Consider the following 19527-nt stretch of genomic DNA (forward strand, 5'->3'; position numbering starts at 1 on the left):
GGCATCGTATGTCCTGATGTTAGTGGGACGGTGCTCGTCCCACAGCGTCTGCTTTCTGGTCTGCGCCTGGTGAGCCACCAGACTCCGTCCCCATCTAGCACGCGGTGAAAGCCGGTGTGGGAGACACAGACCTCTGCCTGGCCAAGGGACCCTGACCCATCACTCCACCCCAACATGGCCATTTCCTCCTCACAGGAGCACCCAGAAGCATAAAGCAGCCAGCGTCCATACCCGGCTTGGTGTGGGATGCAGCGTGGAGGGTGAGCAGCTGTGAGCTGTTTTGGTCACTGGCTTTGCCTTTAGAGTTTCCAGCTAATGCCCCATGTAATAGGAACGATTCTAGACAGAAAACAGAGGCTCCAAGGCTCTGACTACAAGCGCCGCCCATGTTGAGGGCTGAGAGTGTGACAGCCTTGGGTTTGGTGGCAGATCTCTGTCCTGATCCCACTGAGACCTGGGTGCTGGTGGGTCGGGCTCACGTCCTACAGGACGGCCTGGCCCCCGCACAGCAAGTCTATGGCACAGCTCAGGTTACAGTACACAGAGCCTGAGCCTTTGGGATCACTCGCCACTGACCAGAGCCCGGCTGTGCGTTCATTCAGGGAGCCTGTGATTCCGATTTTTCTTAAGGAACATTTAAGTCACGCCGGACTGAACAGTCACACAACTCTCGTTGGTTTTGAAGGTCATGTAACTCATAATGAGATGTGCTGGAAGGAGCAGTTGGGTGTGGGGGCGGTGACAGGAAGAGCCGTTCCCTTATGGGAAGTCTGGGTGCTTGCCTTTCCCCTACACCGAGCCCCCCAGACCTGTCTCATTGGCGCGGTGTCCCCAGGACCCGCCTACAGCCAGGCTCACAGCCCATGACTCACAGCAGGTTGGAGGGGGAAGGGCGCGTTGCTCTCCCCCCCGCACCCCCTCCCTGGTTTCCAGGGTGACTTCCGGCTCCCAATCCTGTGATTCAGTGCACAGCACGTGTCATCTGTGGTCAAGCCTGCTGTCCTTGGCCGGCTAGTATGAGCGGGCGTTTGTGCTCGTCGGATGCAGACCCGCGATGGAAGTTGCAGGAAAAGGCCGGGTGGTGGGGTGGGGACCGAGGCTGCAGTGAGCTGTCGTCCACCTGGTAGCCGTTAGGTTCCACCTCCGTGTGCCTGGCCCGATGCGTCATGCAGTTGTTTGAAAATTCAGTTCCATGTGCTTCGGTGTTTAGAGACTGGCAGTAGGTTCTCTGAAGAGCGGTGCTTGTCTGCCTGCTGGCCCCGGAAGCTTGCTTTCCACACTGGGCAGCGGGTAAACCTGCCTGGTGGCCGCTCCTCTCTTCCTGTGGTGCTGGAACGTTTTACACGCAAGGCGATGCCGTCAGGCCTTATCGGGATGTCTGAGTTCTGAATCCTGACTCTGAGCCCTGCGGGGCCGGCCGTCTGTGTGATGAGCCTGGAGAGCTGGTTGTCATGGCAGCCGGTACATCGCGAGCTCACATCACATCAGGGATGGGTGCTGGTGGGGCAGCCACGGTGACAGAAAGCCCGGACAGCGGGCCCTGCCAGGCGTGCTGCCATGTGCAGGGCTGTCCCTCCGTGGTCACTGCCACAGGAACCAGGGAGGTTTTGTGACATTGACTCGGTGTAGAGAGGCGGCCAGTCAGTCCTCGTAGAGCAGGGTGTGGGGTCATGGAGCCCTTTATCAGTCTGGTGGAGCTTATGGATGGAACCTGTAATAATGTTTTTCAAGGCACAAGACAAAACACACAGGATGACAAAGGAGCCTGGTCATGTTCAAATAGCGTTATCAGAAACCCAGACGAACGTGTGACCCAGTGATAACGGGACCCTTTGTCCCATCCGGTAATAAGGACAGCAGAGGTCTGATACATATGATGTGAAGTAGTGGGGAGTTCAAACCTAACGGCTGCCCTGTGACACGAGAGTCCCCGTGTGTACCCCGGGTCACAGGTGTGGCCGATGCTTCTGTGTTTCTTGTCCCTGTTCGTAATGGAAGGGGTGCTTTTCCCTTAGAGGCTGGTCCAGCCTCACAGACCCCTGAGCTGTGTGTGCGGGTCCTTCTGCCTTGGCTGCACGGGGGCTGACCCCCCACCCCCAGGGCTGGGCTTCTCTGGTCTTCAGGTGCTGGGCAGGGCTCTCGGCCTGATCAGATCTGGTCCTGGGACACCCAGTGACCAGACCTGTGCCTCAGGAAGCCAGGCCAGCTGCCGTGTTGGAGGCCACAGCAGAGAGGGCAGGACAGGGGCCAGGAGGAGACACACTGTTGTGGCAGCAACTCCATGAAGTCCCGATTTACACGCCGTGTGTGTGTGTGTGTGTGTGTGCCCCATCCTGAGGGAGACGGGCTTTTGAGTTCACCTGCTCCTCAGGGGAGGTCAGGACCTCAGAAAAGAGAGACAGTCACAGAACCTGGTGAGACCAGTCCGGAAAGGAGTGGGGGTGGGGGTGCGAGGCAGGCTGAGAAGTGGGGAGCAGCATCTCATTACTGTGGGCCTTGGTCTCCCGCATGTGGCACCTTCCAGTTCTCGGGGCACCTGGGTGGCTCCTGGCTAAGGTAGGAACACGGTGTGTAGGGATAGTCCCTGCCCTGAAAGGACGCACCTTGTGTGGTCACCTGGACCCTGGGCAGGTGACTGAAACCAAGTGTGGTGATCGAGGGAACCCGGGGACACCCCAAGGTGTGGTTTGCTGTGTGGGGGAATCAGGGGAGGTGGGTCCCCAAGCTGAGCTTTGAAATGCTGGCCTGTGGTGGCCAGGAGGCCGGTTACCTGCTGGGCAGGGTGACAGGAGGAAGAAGAGACAGGCCACACATGGTGAATGTCCCTCTTGTTGGCTCTGAGATGGGCGGGGCTCAGGGGGCTGTGGGCCAGGGGTCGGGCTCAGCGGTGCCTGTGTGTGTGGCGCTGCCTCTCCCTGGGGGTTAGGGCCTGCAGGGCCTGGACCAGCACCTGCCGACGCGGTCAGTCAGACTTAGCGACTCAATTGGGCAGCCAGTCCTTGGTCTGAGGCCCAGAGGCTGCAGCAGTGAGAGCCTGGAGCCCAACCCCCCAGGGGCAGATGTGGAGCCTTAGGGCTGTGGGCTTCCTGTGTGCAGGGTGGGAAGGACGGCAAGAAGGCGCCTAGGCAGGGCCAGCGGGCGGGCGGTGGAGGCCCCTGGCCCACCCGTGTGCGCTGAGCGCGTCTGCCTGGGCCTGTGACGGACCCTCCTTGGATGAAAGTAGAGATTCGTGTTCGTACTCAGGTCTCAGAAGAGCACTGATATATTTTTTTTTTAAGTGAGAATTTGGAAGCCACTGAAATGTCATCAGCAGATGAGTCAACAAGTAAATGCCGTCATTGGTGATACATTTTGAGAGTGTTGTATGTGCATAATGTCATGTTTGGAGACGGGAGCAGGTGTAAAAACACATAACCCCACGGTAGCAGACGTGCACACATTACACGTGTGTGTGGAAAAAGACTGACGTTTTAACGGATTATCTCTGAGCAGTGGCATTGGAGGAGGCATTTGTATTTTCTCTGTATTTTGTGTCTTCTGTAATAAGTGTGTTTTGCTGATGAGAGAGGCGCCTTCATTGGGGGAGTGTTGCCCCCAGGTGCCGCTTTAGGAGGCAGGCAGGTGAGGAGCGGGTGTGCAGGTCGGCCCCACCCACAGGCTCATCCTTAATGAGAAGGTGTGCGCGAGGTTTTCTGGAGGGCAGCAAGCAAACTGCCTTCTCTTGGAGGAGTTGTTCACCATGTGGCCCACCGGCGTTGCTGTGCCCCCCTGTCCCCTGGGAGACGGAGACCGTGCCCTGCTCCTGCTTTGGTTCTGGGCCGGACAGTAAACGGTCTCAGAGTAGCGGTTATGTGACGTGGGATTTCAGGATCCAAGTGGGAGAGAAGAAAGGTGGTCGTGTGGTTTTTACGTTTCGTCCGTGTCCTGAACCACAGACTTCACTGTAGGGTCCAGGTGTTCTGATCAGGGGCCCGTGAGACACCCCACAGTGGGCCCGGACTGGCCTGCCCATGCCCACCTGCAGCTCGCCCGGTTGGCCACTGCCCTGCGCCTGTCAGGGGCCAGCTTCGTCGATGGGGTGAGGCCAGAGGCTGCGGCCCTTCCTGCCTCGCCTCTCGTGTCTCCAGGCCGACCTGGGAGCACTTGGGTGGCCCAGCTGCGGTAATAGCCCAGCGTCTCTCACATTGCTCCCTGGGCCCCCCCAGACCTGCCAGCCCGGCTCTCCGTGTCCCCCTCCCTGTCTTACCCTGCGGTTGAGTCTCTTGCCCCTACCATCCTGAAATGAGTCAGATATAAGCAAAAGTCCCCAGAGACAATTGTTAGCACTGTGTCTGCCGTGTGTCGTCATGCAGGAGTGTTCCGATGGGCGCTGGACTGTCACTGCACCTCCCACCCCCACCCAGGGTTGGGGACCCCCTCTTCTGGTCACCTGGGTTTCTTATCCTGTGTGCCAGCTCTTCCCTTGTGACCATTTCTGACTTGGAGGGAGGGCTGGGACGAGAGTACCACTCTGCGAGGGGGCTGCCCTCCTTTTTTCATTGGGGGGGGCAGCTGAGAGATCATGCATGGGGGCAGGTGTCACACAGCCCTGCTCTGAGACTTTCCTCGGAAAGTCATCACAACCCAGCCAGGTGGCGCGGGTTTCTTCAGGAGGACCAGTAATGATGAGCTTGCTTCCCACGGCCTCTGTTAAAAACAACGAAACTTTCTGGTTGCTGTGACCCTGTTACTCATACGGGAAGTCGCTTATTCATTCACTGTCTTTCCCTTTCACTGATTAAGAAGTGGCTCTAAAAATGGGATTTTTTTTAACACGTGTGTCGAGTTGTCGGCAGTCCAGCCAGCACGCAGCTTCGGCCTGACCCTGAACCGGCCTCTGGGGCTCAGGAACCCCAGCCTCAGCGCTCGCCTAACCAGGCAGGACAGACTGACGGGTGTGTCCTGCCCGGACGCGTCATCCCCCCTCAGTACAGCCGAGGGCCCTCAGCTGGGACCATCCAGTGCTCCTGCATGGAAAAGGATTTGCCTCCCCATTTCTACGGGTTTTGCGCCCCCACCCCCACCTCACACAGAGGCAGGGCTCACATTTACAGAAGCAACAGGAAATCCATTCAAAACAAAACTAATGGATTTGTTGCCAATGAGAACTGTGCCTGCGGCTGTGGTCAGGCTGTGGTCAGTGCGTGAGGGCAGGAACACAGGCTGGGGTGGGGGGTCCTTGTCAGAAGAAGGAAGAACTTGCATTTCCCCTTGAAGGTTGGGGAGAGCGCCTGGGAGCCTTGGAGGTGGGGCACGCGCCTGGCCCAGCTCGGGCAGCTGGCAGGCCAGCAGAGCCCTCAGTGCAGTGTAGGGATTTGGGGCGAGGTCCCCACTGAGCAGGCAGCCAGAGCCATGGCCACTTCATCTAACGCCAGCTCAGTGGCAGTGGCATCTCCTAGGTGAAGGTTTCCCCAGGTGCCACCTCCTTTCAGGTGGTTGCTACTCAAGCTTTCATTTATTCAACAGAGGTTGATGGCACCCGCTGCTGGCAGCGCGTGGTGAAGGAGGCTGGCCAGGGGCTCATGCTCTGGGGCACCGGGGACCAGGCATCTCGGGAGCACACGTTCCTGCCATTCACCGGCCGGTGGGCTCACCCGGCTTGCGTCCTCCTCCCCTCCCTCTCCCCTCGGATGGCTGCCCCATGGCATGTCTGCGGTCAGCTTCTCAGCTCAACCTGCAGGACCAGTGAAGCGAAATGGGCTGTGGGAAGGAGCACGTGGAGAGCGAATCTGCAGGTGATACTGGAATTACAGTAGCCCCCTCCTTCCCCAGGGTCAATCAAGGTCCAACGATATGGAATGGAAAATTCCAGAAGCACACAATTCGTACATTTTGCATTGCGTGTCACTTCTGAGTATCCTGCTGAAATGCCGTGCCAGCCCGCTCCATCCGGCCGGGGACGTGACTCATCCCTCTGTCCCGAGTCTCCATGCTGTAGACACAACCTGCCCCATAGCCGCCCATTAGTCACTTAGTAGCCATCCCAGTTTTCAGATTGATTGTCACGGTGTCACAGTGCTTGTGGCCCCAAAGCACAGGAATACTGATGCTGGCAATTTGTAGATGCCACAGAGAAGCATAGAGTGCTTCCCTTAAATGAAGAGGTGTGTGTGTGTGTGTGTGTGTGTGTGTGTGTAAAAACCAGAGTGTACCTACAGGGTTCAGTACTCCACTCAGTTCAGGTGTCCGCTGGGGGTCTTGGAACATCCCCTGTGGGTATGGGGCTGCTATAGTTCTCAGGGCCATCACGTCCGGCGTGATGAAGGTGCGTGTGCCCACTCACTGTTCTGTTGGCCTCGTGCGGCGTTTGGTTTCCGTCTTGATGCGCTGTGATCATGTTGGGGCCATGGGCTAGCTCCAGCGCACGGCCCCTCCCGCTTCATGCTGTGCTCGCGCACGGGCTTCTCCCGATGCACCCGGTCCTCCCCGGTGTTTTGTTTGTGACTCCTCCTGCTCGCTCTGGCACTGTACGCTTGGGACTCCCTGTGAATTATAAGAATAGACGTAAGATCTCTGAGGACTGAGGCCTCAAAGTTTTCATGTTATTCAGCAGGAGAGTCCTTCCCAAAGGTATAAAACGGTCTCTCGCTGCGCCCTCTGCTGCATGGAAAACTGTTACAACTTTAAATCGTGACTTTGTATCCCATATGCCTTCCCGGGAACTGTCAGTATTGTCATTATTAAAAGCTAGAAGCAAGGAAGAGATACCTTGTGAAATTATGTGTTTTATGAATCTGCTACCGTTGCAGTTTTCACATGGCTTTTGTTAATACAGGTTAGTAACAAACAGGTGGACAGTTTTCCTCGCTTCCCATGGCAAATTCTGTAGAAGTAATAGGTGTTGGAGAAAACAGGAAAATAGGCTCAAGCTGAGACATGGGCCCCAGGCCAAACTTGTGCCAGTTGGTCAGGTTTAATTTAAGTAAGGTGAAACCATCCATGGTTGGTTGGGGATGGCGGCCGGCACTGGGGCGGGAGGGAGCTGGGCACCACGGTTGGCTCTGTCTGTCTGAGTCGTGGGCGGCTTCACTTCTCAAAGGCGACAGCTTTAACCCGTAGCTGTGATTCATAATCAGAAACATACACAAGCACTTTGCAACCCAGGAAGCCCTTCAGTGCAGGTAGGGCTCCCGTTCCTGCCACTGACCGTAGGGGCCAGATTTCTGTGGCTCCGCGCTGGACATTTTCGGGGATGCAAATGTAACTTCCTGTAGTCTTAACTGTGTTCCTACATTCACAAGATTCCCCCTTCTGGAAAGGAGGCATCCACCTGAGAGCAGGGACGCTCAGGGCAGAGGACCGAGAGGCTGCATCCGTCCTCAGGGAGCGAGCAGGAGGGGCTGGACAGTGGTGTCCACTCCTAGGCATGGTCACGGTCCCTCGTGCAAAGGATCACGTGTGACCTGCTGTAAGCGCGCCTGAACCATTGCGTGACTTGTGCTCAGATACTCTCCTTGGAAGTGACAGGTGAGCTGCTTGGGAACACTGTGTATTTTCGTCTCCATGGTCCCTGGCACACGACTGAGCATGTACGGGGCACACGAGCGTGCTTGTGGAAGGGATGGAATGTTGTGAAGTCATAGTCGCTTAGTGAAGAGAGGCCTGAAGGTTTCCAGATGGTGGAACTCAGTGAGATTAATACCTTTAACGCATGTCCGTTTTTTCATAGAAAAATAAATAAATAAATAACAAAAAACAAGTAATTCAAGGACTCTTGAGTTTTTCTAGGTCAGAAATACAGTAAGCACAGTTTCTATTATTTTCAGTAGCGTACTTTTGTTTCCAGAGAATGTCGATAGGGATTGAAGTACATGGAATTTTTATTTAATGAGGATTTTATTTTTGAAACAGACATTTGAGCAAAAATTAAAAGTGTTCTGTTATTGGAAAAATATGTAATTTCCCCCCCTAAAGCCACATTTTGAATTGTACTAATGGAATTACTGAAAATTTTATTTGGGACGAAGTTTCTTTCTACCAGTCTATGGGGAAAAAGAGAGAGAGAGAGAGAGAGAGAGAGAGAGAGAGAGAGAGAGAGACCCCTGATTAAATTAATGATTTAGATGGTGATGAAGGAAAGTGGAACATGTTGACGATTTGGGTCCCTTTAATTACACTTGGCCTCACCCCATGTGCCCTTTGTTGATAATTCCCACGGCCCCGTCTTCCCAAACTCCCACGTGCAAAGGAAGAGAACAGAATGTGTGCACGGCGAGTGTGGTGAGCGCCGAGTTAGTAGAATGGACTCCCAGTAAAGAACGGGTGTGCTGCTGAGACACCGCTTTTGTACAAGTGTGGTATTGGTCTTTGGTAGAGAAGGGGGTGTCGCGTTGTGGTTTCCAGGGACCAGAGAGACTGTGGACGTTTGAGTGCCTGTGTGGACCCGTGCACAGCTGTCGGAAGCCCCTGGAAGCTGGACACACACGTGGGGCGCGGTGCTCGGGGCGAATGGTGGGGCCTGTGCGCTGGCACTGCTGTCAGGAAGGCTTGGCTTTCTTGACTCTGGATGTTCGGACATCTTCCTTTGTGACTTAGGCGGTGCCGTCCTTCTGAGTGTCAGCTTCCTCCAATATAAACAGAGGCGGTTGAGCAGAGGTTCCTGCGCTCTTGCTGTGGGTCAGGTGCCTTCAGACCCTCAGGCACACTCTCACCATGACCCTCCAGCTGCTCGTGGTCCGATTGGTGACGATGGCACCGGCTGGCACATTTATGTGGAGATGTGGATGAAGTGAGCTGGAGATGGGAGGTGCGTGGAGCTCGTGACCCCTCGTCCGTGGGCAGGACTGACATGTGCGGTGGGAACTCTGACGTGTGCGGGCTGGGTCTCGGGTCCAGGGCTCAGCGAGCTTTGGAAGGAGGCTGAAGCCGGGCTGTGGACACTGGCGCGTGCCTGGATGTCGGAGCCAGGTGCCGGGGAGCGCGGAGGAGTTGGGATGGCGGCTCAGACGCTCGGGCCTGTAATGTGGAGGACGGGTGAGGCGGACCAGGAAGCTGAGACCACCCTGCTGGGAGGCTCGGTAATCGCTGCACAGAATGAAGAGGGGACCCGCGCTGAGGCAGATGCGTGGGTAGGAAAGGGTGGCTGAGGGCAAAGCAGGTAACACAGTGAGCATGGCCTTGATAGTGGGCAGACCGCGGCCTCATGGTGGAGGTGAACTGTGGGTGCAGAGGGTGAATGGCTGTGAGTCCTCAGTAGGAAAGGAACAGGGCCGGGGAGGAAGCACAACATTCCAAGGACCTGGGCAGAGCAGGAGAGGACCATGGAGGGGACAGTTTGAAAAAGGAGGGCATGGCACCATGTCACGTGCCACTGAGTGAGTGAGACAGGAGGGCATACTGTACTGTGAACGTGGAGGGGGAGAGAATGGAAGTACCAAGGGACACTGGTGGCGCAGGGTCCTAGGGGGGTGGGAAGGGGTGGGTCAGGGGCTGGAGGCTGGACACCCCCCCCCAGCGCGCCGCTCTAGAGCAGAGCTGGTTCTTTCCCTGTGTAATGGTGACCTCTTTGCTGTTCTAGTGCTCACGCCTCCAGCACCACCGCCACCCCCCATCCAAGGATATGCCTTCAAGCCTCCGCCGAGACCCGACTTCGGGACCTCGGGGAGAACAATCAAGTTACAGGCCAACTTCTTTGAAATGGACATTCCAAAAATTGACATCTATCACTATGAGCTGGACATCAAGCCAGAGAAATGCCCGAGGAGAGTCAACAGGTATGGTGACCTTCGTTATTGATGGGTTTATGTGGGTGATCTTTGTACACAAACAAGATTTTGAACTAATCAGCCCTTTGATTCTCAGCAGATCCTTGTGATTCCCCCCGCCCACCCCCCCCAGGAAGTTTCCATTGCATTTGTTTTTTGAAAAACGTTTTTGTGTTGAGATGCAGTGAAATACACGTCCTAAGTGCGGTTCAGTGAGTTCTGACAAAATACACATGTATGCCCATCTCCCCAGAATGCGGCCTCGTGCCCTCGAGCCCTGGCCCACTGAAGTGGCTGCTCCGATCTGGGTCACCGCAGACCCATTTCCTGCCATGTGAGCGGAGCTGCACAGCCTCCTGGAGGGGTGTCCTCCGCCCGCTTCCTTCTGTCGGCCTAGTGTTTTTGAGATTACTGCTGAGGAATACTTGATGATACGAGTATTTCATAAATTATTCAGTAATTATTCATCCTCTTGTTAGCCGTTTGGGCTGTCAAGGCTTTGCTCTTACGAATAAAGCCGTTGAGAACATTCTCAAGTCTTTTTGTGGACATAAACGTTTTCGTGTCGCTTAGATACGTCACTAGGAGAGCAGTTGCTGGGCCAAAGGGCAGGTGTGGGTTCGGCTGTGTCAGAAACTGCCCGGGAGTTTTCCAGAGGGGCTGCACCCCTGCTCCCCTGCCAGCAGTGCGGGAGGGGTCCCGGCCTCATTGTCGGTCCATAGCCTCAGCAGCACCCGGCAGCCAGTCATTCTGAGTTTTGCTGTCCCGGTGGGCGTGTAATGGTTTCTCATTGCGGATTTAATTTTCGTTTCCGGATAACTGAGTTGTGCTTACATCCATAATTATATTACATTCCGATATTACATGATGTCATCCCATATATCATTTCTAGTAAAGTGTTGAAGTCTTTCCCCTGCTTTGGAGGGTAGTTGTCTTTCTGTTACCAATTTGTAGGCGTTTTCAATACAGTCCTCTTCCTAATGTGAGGGAGTTTTCCTAATTTGCTGAGAATTAGCCTCATCATAGGGTGTTGAATTCTGTCGAATGCTGTTTCTGCATCGATTGAGGTGATCATACAGTTTTTCTGCTTTCCCCCCTCCTAAGAATGCGGTAAATTACATTTTTTGGGGAGGAGGTGGAGGCCGATGTTAAATCGGCTTGAATTTCTGAGAGTCGTGATGTATTATTACTTTGTACGTACCTTTGGCCGTGGCATACTATTTTCATATGTTGCTGTGAGTGTTTTGTAGTGAGTTTCTGTGTCTTTGCCTCTAAGGGACAGTGCTCTGTAGTTTTCTTGCTGGGTTTTGGTTTCAGGGACATGTGGGCGTCGTAGAGGAAGCTGGGAGAAGTTCCCTCCTCAGCACACCGGAAGAATAAAGTGTAAGATTCATACAGTTCCTTTCTTAAATGTTTGAATTTGTCATTGAAACCATTTGGGCCTGGCATTTTCTTTCTTTTTCTTTTCTTTTTTTTTAATTTTATTATTACTTTTTTTATTGGGGAATATTGGGGAACAGTGTGTTTCTCCAGGGCCCATCAGCTCCAGGTCATTGTCCTTCAATCTAGTTGTGGAGGGTGCAGCTCGGTTCCAAGTCCAGTTGCCGTTTTCAATCTTTAGTTGCAGGGGGCGCAGCCCACCATCCCATGCGGGAATTGAACCAGCAACCTTGTTGTTGAGAGCTCGCGCTCTAACCAACTGAGGCATCTGGCCGCCCGGGCTTGGCGTTTTCTTAATAGAAGGAGCTTCATACAATTTAATTTTTTTATCATGTATCAGGCTATTCAGATTTTTCCATTTCTTTTTGTATTAGTTTTGATAATTTGTGTCTTTTAAGGAATCTGTCCATTTCACCTGAATTGTTGAATTTATTGGCGTACAGTTATTTATAATATTCTTTCAATGCCTGTACGAACTGTAGTGAAAGAGCATTTCATTCCTGGTGTTTTAAATTTGTATTTTCTCTCTTTTTTTCCTCAATCATATTTGCTAGGGGGTTGTGAATTATATTTACTTCTTCACAAAAACAGCTTTCCACTTTGTTGATTTTTTTTTTCTTTTGTCTGTTGATACTTTCCCTGTTTTTCTTCTCTGATCTTTATTATTTTCTTATACTCACTTTGAGTTTAGAGCATCAATTTCAAACCTTTCTTCTTTTCCAAACCATTTGTTTTTAAGCTGTAAATACTCCATGAACCTGGTTTTAGCTACAGTCCACAAATTTTGATACATTTTAGTTTTCATTTAGTTTAAAATATTTTTTGTGTGAATTCTTCTTTAATCTATGGTTTTTAGAAGTGTAGTTAATTTTTAACTCTCTGGAAATTTTTTTTTTTTTATAATACCATTTTCATTGATTGCGAATTTAGTTTTTTATGCTTAGGGAACATACTCTGTAGGATTTCAGTTTTTTGAAACTTATTGGGACTTATTTTATGGTTAAGCATGTAATTTATCTTGTTAATCATTCCTCACACACTTGAAAACAATGTGTATTCTGGAGTTGTTGGTTATGGGGGCTATCAATATAGATTAGTTGGTTGGTAGTATTATTCCAATCTTTTATATATGCTTTCTAATTTTTTTTTTTTTGTCAAAGTATGATATGGACTGGTCTGTTTCTCCTTTTAGTACTATCTGATTTGGCTTTGTGTATTTCAGAGCTCTGTTATTAAGTACCTATGTATTTATAATTTTGTCTTCCATGATAAATTGACCCTTTATCACTAAGAAATGTCCTTCTCTATATTTGGTAATTCTTGTTTAAAAATCTTCTCTCTCTGATTATTAATACAGCCTCATGAACGTTCTTAGCTTGCTGTTTGGCAGATAAATCATTGCTCAGGCTTAAACTTTCAACCTGTGGTGTGTGTGTGTGTGTGTGTGAGTGTGAGAGAGAGAGAGAGAGAAGAGAAGGGGAGGGGAGGGAGGGAGGGAGGGAGGGAGGGAGGGAGGGAGGGAGGGGAGGGGAAGGGAAGGGAAGGGAAGGGAAGGGAGAGAGAATTCCAAGTGCATCCTTGTAGGTATCCATATAATTGGGACTGTCTTTATCTAGTCTGACAATTTCTGCCTTTTAATTGGAGTGTTAGGTTTGTTTAAATTTAATGTAGTTATCTGTGGATGGATTTAGGCCTACCATGCTGCTATTTCTTTATCTTTTTTATTCCAGTTTCTCTTTTCCCATTTCCTTTTGGGTTCACCAAATGTTCTTTAGTATTCCGTTTTATTCTTGCTATTGGCTTTTAACTTTTTTTCTTTTGCTTTTTAAATGATTACGCTACTGATTTCAGTATGCAGCTTTAACTTACAAAGTCTACTTAGTGTTACGTTGTAATTTCATATAAAATGGAAGAATTTTATAAGAGTATAATTCCATTTACCTCTCTGGTTTTTTGCTAATGTTGTCGTGTATTTTACTTCTACATATCACACCCATGGTGTGATGTTCTTATTTTTAAGAAATTAAAAGAAAATGGTCTGTTTCCCCACGTATTAACCATATCGCGTTCTCTTTATTTCTTCCTGTTGACCAGTGTTTTCACCTGGCAGCACCCCCTCCCCTCAGCCTAAAGGGTGTCTCTCAGCCCATCTTGTTGTACAAGTCTGCCAGTGATGCATCGTCCCAGCGCCTTCTTTAAATCTACAGATTTATTTCCTTCTTATTTTTGCTGGATATCAAATTCTAAGTTGACAGTTTTTTTCTCCAGCACCTTAAAGATGTCATTACATTGTCTTTTAATCCTCATTGTTTCAGAGGAAATGTCAGCTCATTTTCTTATTGTACTTCCTTTGTATGTAATTTGTCATTTTTCCTCTGAATATTTTCTAGTTTAATTTTGCTTTTCAGCAGTTTATGATGTGCACAGGTGCGGTTTTCTTTGCATTATATTTTTCCTCCTTGGGGGGTCATTGAGTTTCATGAATTTGTATGTTGACATCTTTCATGAAATTTGGGTGAAATGGAGGCATTTCTTCAAATATCTTTTCTGCCCCATTTTTGCCTCTACTTCTGGGATTGCAGTTATGTGTATGCTAGACCATTTGATATTGTCTTCAGACCTTTGAGACTGTGGTGTGTGTTTTTTTAAAAATCTTTCCCGTCTCTTTTTTCAGTTTGGATCATCTTTATTGATTTGTCTTCAAAATCACTTTTTAAAAAAATAATATCCAATCTTATAACTATCCAATAAATTTTGTTTTTCACTTAGGTATTGTACTTCTCAGGTCTAGAATTTGCATCTGGTCCTTTTTCATGCTTTACATTCTTTGCTGAGATTTCCCATCTGTTCATTCATTATTCCCATCTTTTTCTTGATGATCTTGGATGTAATTCTAGTGCATATTTATTATGGCAGCCCTTGTCTGCTAATTACAAAATATGAGTCGTTTCAGCATGTGTTTTATTGACAGGTTTTACCTCAGATTGCATGTCACCTTTTCTTGCTTATTCATGTGCACAGTAAATGTTTCCATTGACCATTATGTATGTTACATTACCGTCTTCGCTAGTACCCTGCCGCACAAATCCTGCCTCTTCTGCAACCCCAGACTTGGCACTCGTCTCCTCAGCACGACAGGCTGCCCCACTCTGCCACTCCTTCCCCCGTTTCGTGGTTTGCAAACCGTTGCCAGGCAGAGTGCATGTGTGGCTTACCTCAGGGTTTCCCTTCTCTCAACAATCACAGTCCTAGGCGGCCTGTTTTCCAAAGCCCAAAGTGGGTGCCTCCTATTTCCTCTACTTTTGCAGTTGTTCAGGGTAGGAGGGCAAGTCCAATGCCAATTACTTTGTCATGGTCAGAAACAGAATTCTCAGCTGCAGCTGGTAACCAAGGGGTCTTATCAAATAGTCTTTATGTAATAATTTCTCCTGATCATAGCTATTGTGAGAGAAAGAATGTGTGGGGATTCGGTTCCCTTATCTATGAAACTAAACAGCTGGATTCACTCAGTATGACCAATTTGCATTAGTCCAGACTTTTTAGGAGGTGATTTGGTGTATATATTAAACATAGTATAAACCCCTTGACTCGCCAATTCTAAGTGTTTATCCCCAAAAGATATGTGTCCAAAAAGGCAGTACGTGACAGTTATGTGAGGCCCTTTACACACGTGCTAACTTAAAAGTGTGTTTCTGAACAAAAGCTTTGGGCACAGCTGTTTTCAACAGCTTTGTTTCCTGAAGGTCTGCGGAGATCTTTTAATCCATCTGATGTGCTCGGAGACTCTCCCTGACTGGGCTTGTTTGTTTGTTTTTGAATTTCCCCCGGGTGAAAACCTATGTGAGCCTACAGTTTGGATCCATTCTTAGAGCTGGACTGAAGGCACGGAGCACGTGCACATTTTCTGGGCTCCTGACAGGTAAGGTGGTGGTTGGGCTCCTCTTATGCCATCAACCACATCTTATGAAAGAAGGTCTGATTAAGACCTTTTCATCTGGCAACAGCAAAAGGCTGGTGGATTTAAGATTGGATGCCTTTACCTGACTGTACTGCCACATTCCTTACCAGTAGTTACCCTGGTAAGGTTTGGAAGTTACCCAGTGTTTACAAATCGCCTCAAGTCAAACCGTAAGTAGCAAAGGTGGGGCCTGAGCTGCGTCTCTGTGGCCAGGACCAGCCCACGTAGTACTAGGTGCCCTGCCTACTTAAATGTGTGAGCCTTCAGGGCTCCTTATTTTATGATTAATTCTGTTGGACTTTGGCTAAGGTCCAATCTCAAAATTATAATCAATGAAAATAGTATAGAAAAATGTTGGAAGTGAAGGTTTTGTGCCGGGAAAACCCATGTGCTAATGCTTTGTCTTAGCGCGTCCTGTAGCCTCCCTGCCAGCGGCCAACGTACATGGAACCTGCATTCGTGTGGTGGGTGCTGTGCCCCTGGGCAGCCCCTGTCCCTCATGGGAAAGCGGGAGTCCGCCCAGCGACCCGCAGCACTCAGGGCCAGCACTCTAGACGGAAGGAAGGGAGCTCAGAGTGGAGGGGGAAGGCAGAAAACGAGAACTGAGGTCATGCTGTGGGCTGTTCCCCGGGGGTAACCCTGCCGAGAAGGTTGGAAACACCCATCTCGCTACCTGTTTCTCCTTCTACACTGCATCCTGTTAAAGCATTCTTCATTCTCAGTTCCTAAAACCTGTGCTGTGCACAAGGTAGACGTTTAATAATCCCGTCCCGAGGCTTTGTGTGGGGCGGAGAGGAAAATGCCATCTCCACACGTTGTGACGAGTCGCTGTGAATCCCAGCCTGGTGAACCCTCGCTCTCTGGCAGTGCGGTCCATCACCATTCACTGAGCGGAGGCGTGGGAGGGACTCAGTGCAAGGCCAGGGCCATCTTCTCAGGAAGCCTCCAGTATCTTGTGGATACAGAGACGGACTAGCCAGTGCCCAGCTCTGGTCTGGGTTATGCCAGCCTTGCCGCCAGCCTTGCTGGCCGGTCAGAATTAGCAGCGCTAGGCTCAGAAGCACAGCGTGAGCAACAAGGTGTGCTTGTCCACTCTCCACTGCCCTTTCCTTCTCGTTCCACTTGCGCTCCGTCAGGTGACCTCGGGAGAGCACTGCAGAGCAATCTCTGTGTGTCTGGGAGAGGCGGGGGACAGTGCAGAAGGACTGTCACCTGTGGCCTGCTACTTACTATGGGCTCTGCCCCCTGCAAGGAATGTGCCTTTGGGCCAGGCTTTTTAAAAGGTGGTTTGGGCATGTGTGTGTACGCATACGTACACACACACACACACACACACACACACACACACACACACACACACCCTCTGACCCACCAGTTCTACTTCTAACTCTCCTAAAGAGACACATGCAAGGATGTTTAATACAGTAAAGTCAAAAAGAGAGAGACAGAAACAGAAATCATCTGCATGTCAGCCAGCAGGGCCGGGTAAGTGAACGGACTGTGGAGTCCCGTGAAACTGTCAACACTGTGACAGCTATGAGATGGGAATACAGACAACTGTGTCTTCCGTGCTTTGTTGACATTACGTTGCAGACATGATACAGTAGCATCTCTGTTTCTGGACCTAATGGCCACTCTGTGTATAGTGACGAGGGAAGGTCTCAACGACATAGTTGGGAAAACAGGGCACTCGGTGCGTGTGATACAATACATTTAAAACGCTAAGACCATGTCTTTCTTTCATGTACCTACGTATTTGTATAAATTCATAGGTTTGAAAGCGATCAGGTTACTTTGAAGCAAAGGATGGAGAGGTCAGGTGGTCTAGGCAGACTTCCAGCATTATCTGTATTTGAATTTTATGGTGAGAATGTATTAATGCAAAACCCGTGATTAGACGTTAACCAAAGAATGCTCTTTTTTTTAAAGAGAAAACTTCCCATAATTATGGCAGGCAAGCCAATCCAGAGCATGTCAGCTTCTGATGGGCCAGCATGTTCGGTTACTACGAGGCAGCTTTGCCGTCTGTCGCTGCCGTACCAGTGTGTGGCTGTGTGCCCCGCGCCCCGTGTAGCGTGGAGGTGAGGGTGTCGGCCTCCGCGATTATTGTGAGGACTGAATGAATGGTTCGTGGAAGTGCCTGGCAGAGAGTAGGAGCTGACACTTTGCCACTGTCCTCGTTAAGTGGACCACTCTGTAAGATCCCGAGCACGTAGTGGGTGATGCAGTGCACAGACCGTGTCGTGGGGCTGTTGCTTTTGCCGCAGGTCTGGAGGCAGCCTGAGAGTCCGTTCAGTAAAGGTGTTTGTCCAGAAGCCGCCCTGGTGCCCTATGGGAACTGCGCTTTCCAGGCGCCAAACTTGGTATTTAGGAAGAACCAAACGCAGTACTCCAAGAATAACTTGTCCCAGGTGGTTCCTCCTTGCTCTGGAGCCTTGTCAAGAAAAGTCCCTGGGGCTGGGTGGAGGGGGGGCGGTGGGGAATTAGTGCTGAAAGGGTTGGGGCTTCCACTGGGGAGTAAGAAGTTCTGAAGTTCTGGAGGTGGATGGTCGTGGTTGTGCCACAGTGTGAATGTGCTGAATGCTACCGAACTGGACGTGTGCAAGTGATTGAACTGGTGTATTTTATGTTATCTCTTCCTACCACAGTTAAGACAGAGACTGGGAGGGAGGGAGGAAGGGACGGAGCAAGGGATGGGGGGAAGAAGGAAGGAGGCAGGGAGGGAGGAAAGGAGGGAGGGAGGGAGGGAGGGAGGGAGGAGGGAGGGAGGGAGGGAGGGGGGAAGGAAGCGAGGAAGCAAGGCTGGCCAGTCTCGGAGTAGGTCTGTGTTGATGGTGGGCAGGGGCCTCCATATTTCAGAACTAGTGGCCCTCCTGTCCTGAAAACCAAGCGGTATGAGTCCTGTTTGCACAAATGACACAGGTGCTAGCACTCCGTTCCCTCGGGCGGCTGAGACATGGGAGCAGTGCGGGGATGGATGGTGGTGACTCTTTCTCGTGGGCTGTGTGGTGGCCTGGGCTGTCTGCACACGGTCAGGTTCTTTTTCGTCTGCTGGGGAGCTTCCTACTGTAATGACTGATTGAATAGCCTCCTCCTCTGAGCACATTTCCTGAGCCCCTGAAGAAGCCACGCTTAGGTGTGCGAACGGGTGTCCATCATCAGCATAAACAGGGGTGTCGTGCGCGTGGCAGGGCCCATTCTGTTGCTTTGAATGCTAGATGCCTGGGTGCTGACTAGCGTGCTGTGTCCTCTCTCCTGCCACTTCTGTCGCAGATGAAGCGCCTGTATGCCCACGGGGCCTGTTGCTAGTGTCCTGTCTGTCCCCACTCCAGCAGCACGCCGTCTCACTCACGCGTTTTTACACATCCACCCTGTTCCTCTTTAAGAGCACGGCTGGCCTCTGTCCTTTCCAAATATATTTAGAATTAGCTTATTAAATTCCATCAAACACCAGTGAACCTTTCATTGGGGTTGAAAGAATGGATGTGTTTGGGGAGAATTGAATAATTGAATATTATGGTCCACAAATGTGGCTTGTTCATTGGTTGTTCTGTTTTTTAACCTCTTCTGGTGTTTCCAGCTCCCAAGTAAAAGGTTTGGAACTAGTTATCCCCACCCCTCCTCCCCTGCACGCTTAACTCTGGGTAAACCCGTCCCTCACGGTGACACACTTACACGCTGCGGGTGGGAAGGCCTCTGGTGTGGCTGCTGTTCTCCAGTCTCAGGGCAGAGGGGGCAGTAGGAGGTGGGGAGAGGAGAGAGAGGAGGTTACTGTACAGGGTGGCCGCTGATTCCAAAACGTGAATATGTAACAAGTGACATACTGATACTGTGTTGCATTGGGTAATAAAGTAATTTACATGTGTGTTTCCAAGCGTGACCATCCTGTGTAGCCAGATCACTCAGGGACTCCTCTGCTGTTATAAGAGACGTGTGTCAGAGCGGCCACAACCCACGATTGTTTCACAGGAGAAGAAAGGACATAATTCCACATCTACTGCTGGACACCAAAGCTTTGTGGGGAATTTTAACTTCCTAGAGAGGCTGAGAGGGTGCACCTCCTAGTGGTTCTCCAGCCCCTCTGCTTTCCATTTCTGCTTGAGACTGACCTTCCTGGGCGTTATTACCGAAACAGGTCTATTTGGCGGGTGACTTGGCTGTTCTGCGCTCTTGGTCCCTGCGCTACCCCTGTCCCGACCTGTCCCCCTGAGGGTGTGTAATGAGTGAGTGAGTGAACGAATAAAGACTTGGTACCAGGGGAAAATAATGAGCATTTGTTCTAGAAATATTTATGGGGTATCCACTATCTGCTGGACCCTGGAGGGACACAGATGAAAAGCAAGGATCTGTCTTCTTGAAGCTTCCAGAGTTCCTCAGAAGGTTCGT

The 19527-nt window shown here is 50.7% G+C and overlaps 1 protein-coding gene across 3 annotated transcripts in view; it reads left to right on the forward strand.

Annotated features, from left to right (window-relative positions):
- AGO2 (argonaute RISC catalytic component 2) overlaps window positions 1-19527 on the forward strand; it is an 87352-nt gene that overhangs the window by 32577 nt on the left and 35248 nt on the right. For all 3 annotated transcript variants that reach the window (XM_074316918.1, XM_074316916.1, XM_074316917.1), the window contains exon 2: window positions 9557-9752. In XM_074316918.1, coding sequence (XP_074173019.1) covers window positions 9557-9752 — 196 coding nt within the window. The remainder of the gene's footprint in view (window positions 1-9556; window positions 9753-19527) is intronic.

Source organism: Rhinolophus sinicus, linkage group LG12 (genome assembly GCF_036562045.2).
Source record: "Rhinolophus sinicus isolate RSC01 linkage group LG12, ASM3656204v1, whole genome shotgun sequence".
Classification (NCBI taxonomy): Eukaryota; Metazoa; Chordata; class Mammalia; order Chiroptera; family Rhinolophidae; genus Rhinolophus; species Rhinolophus sinicus.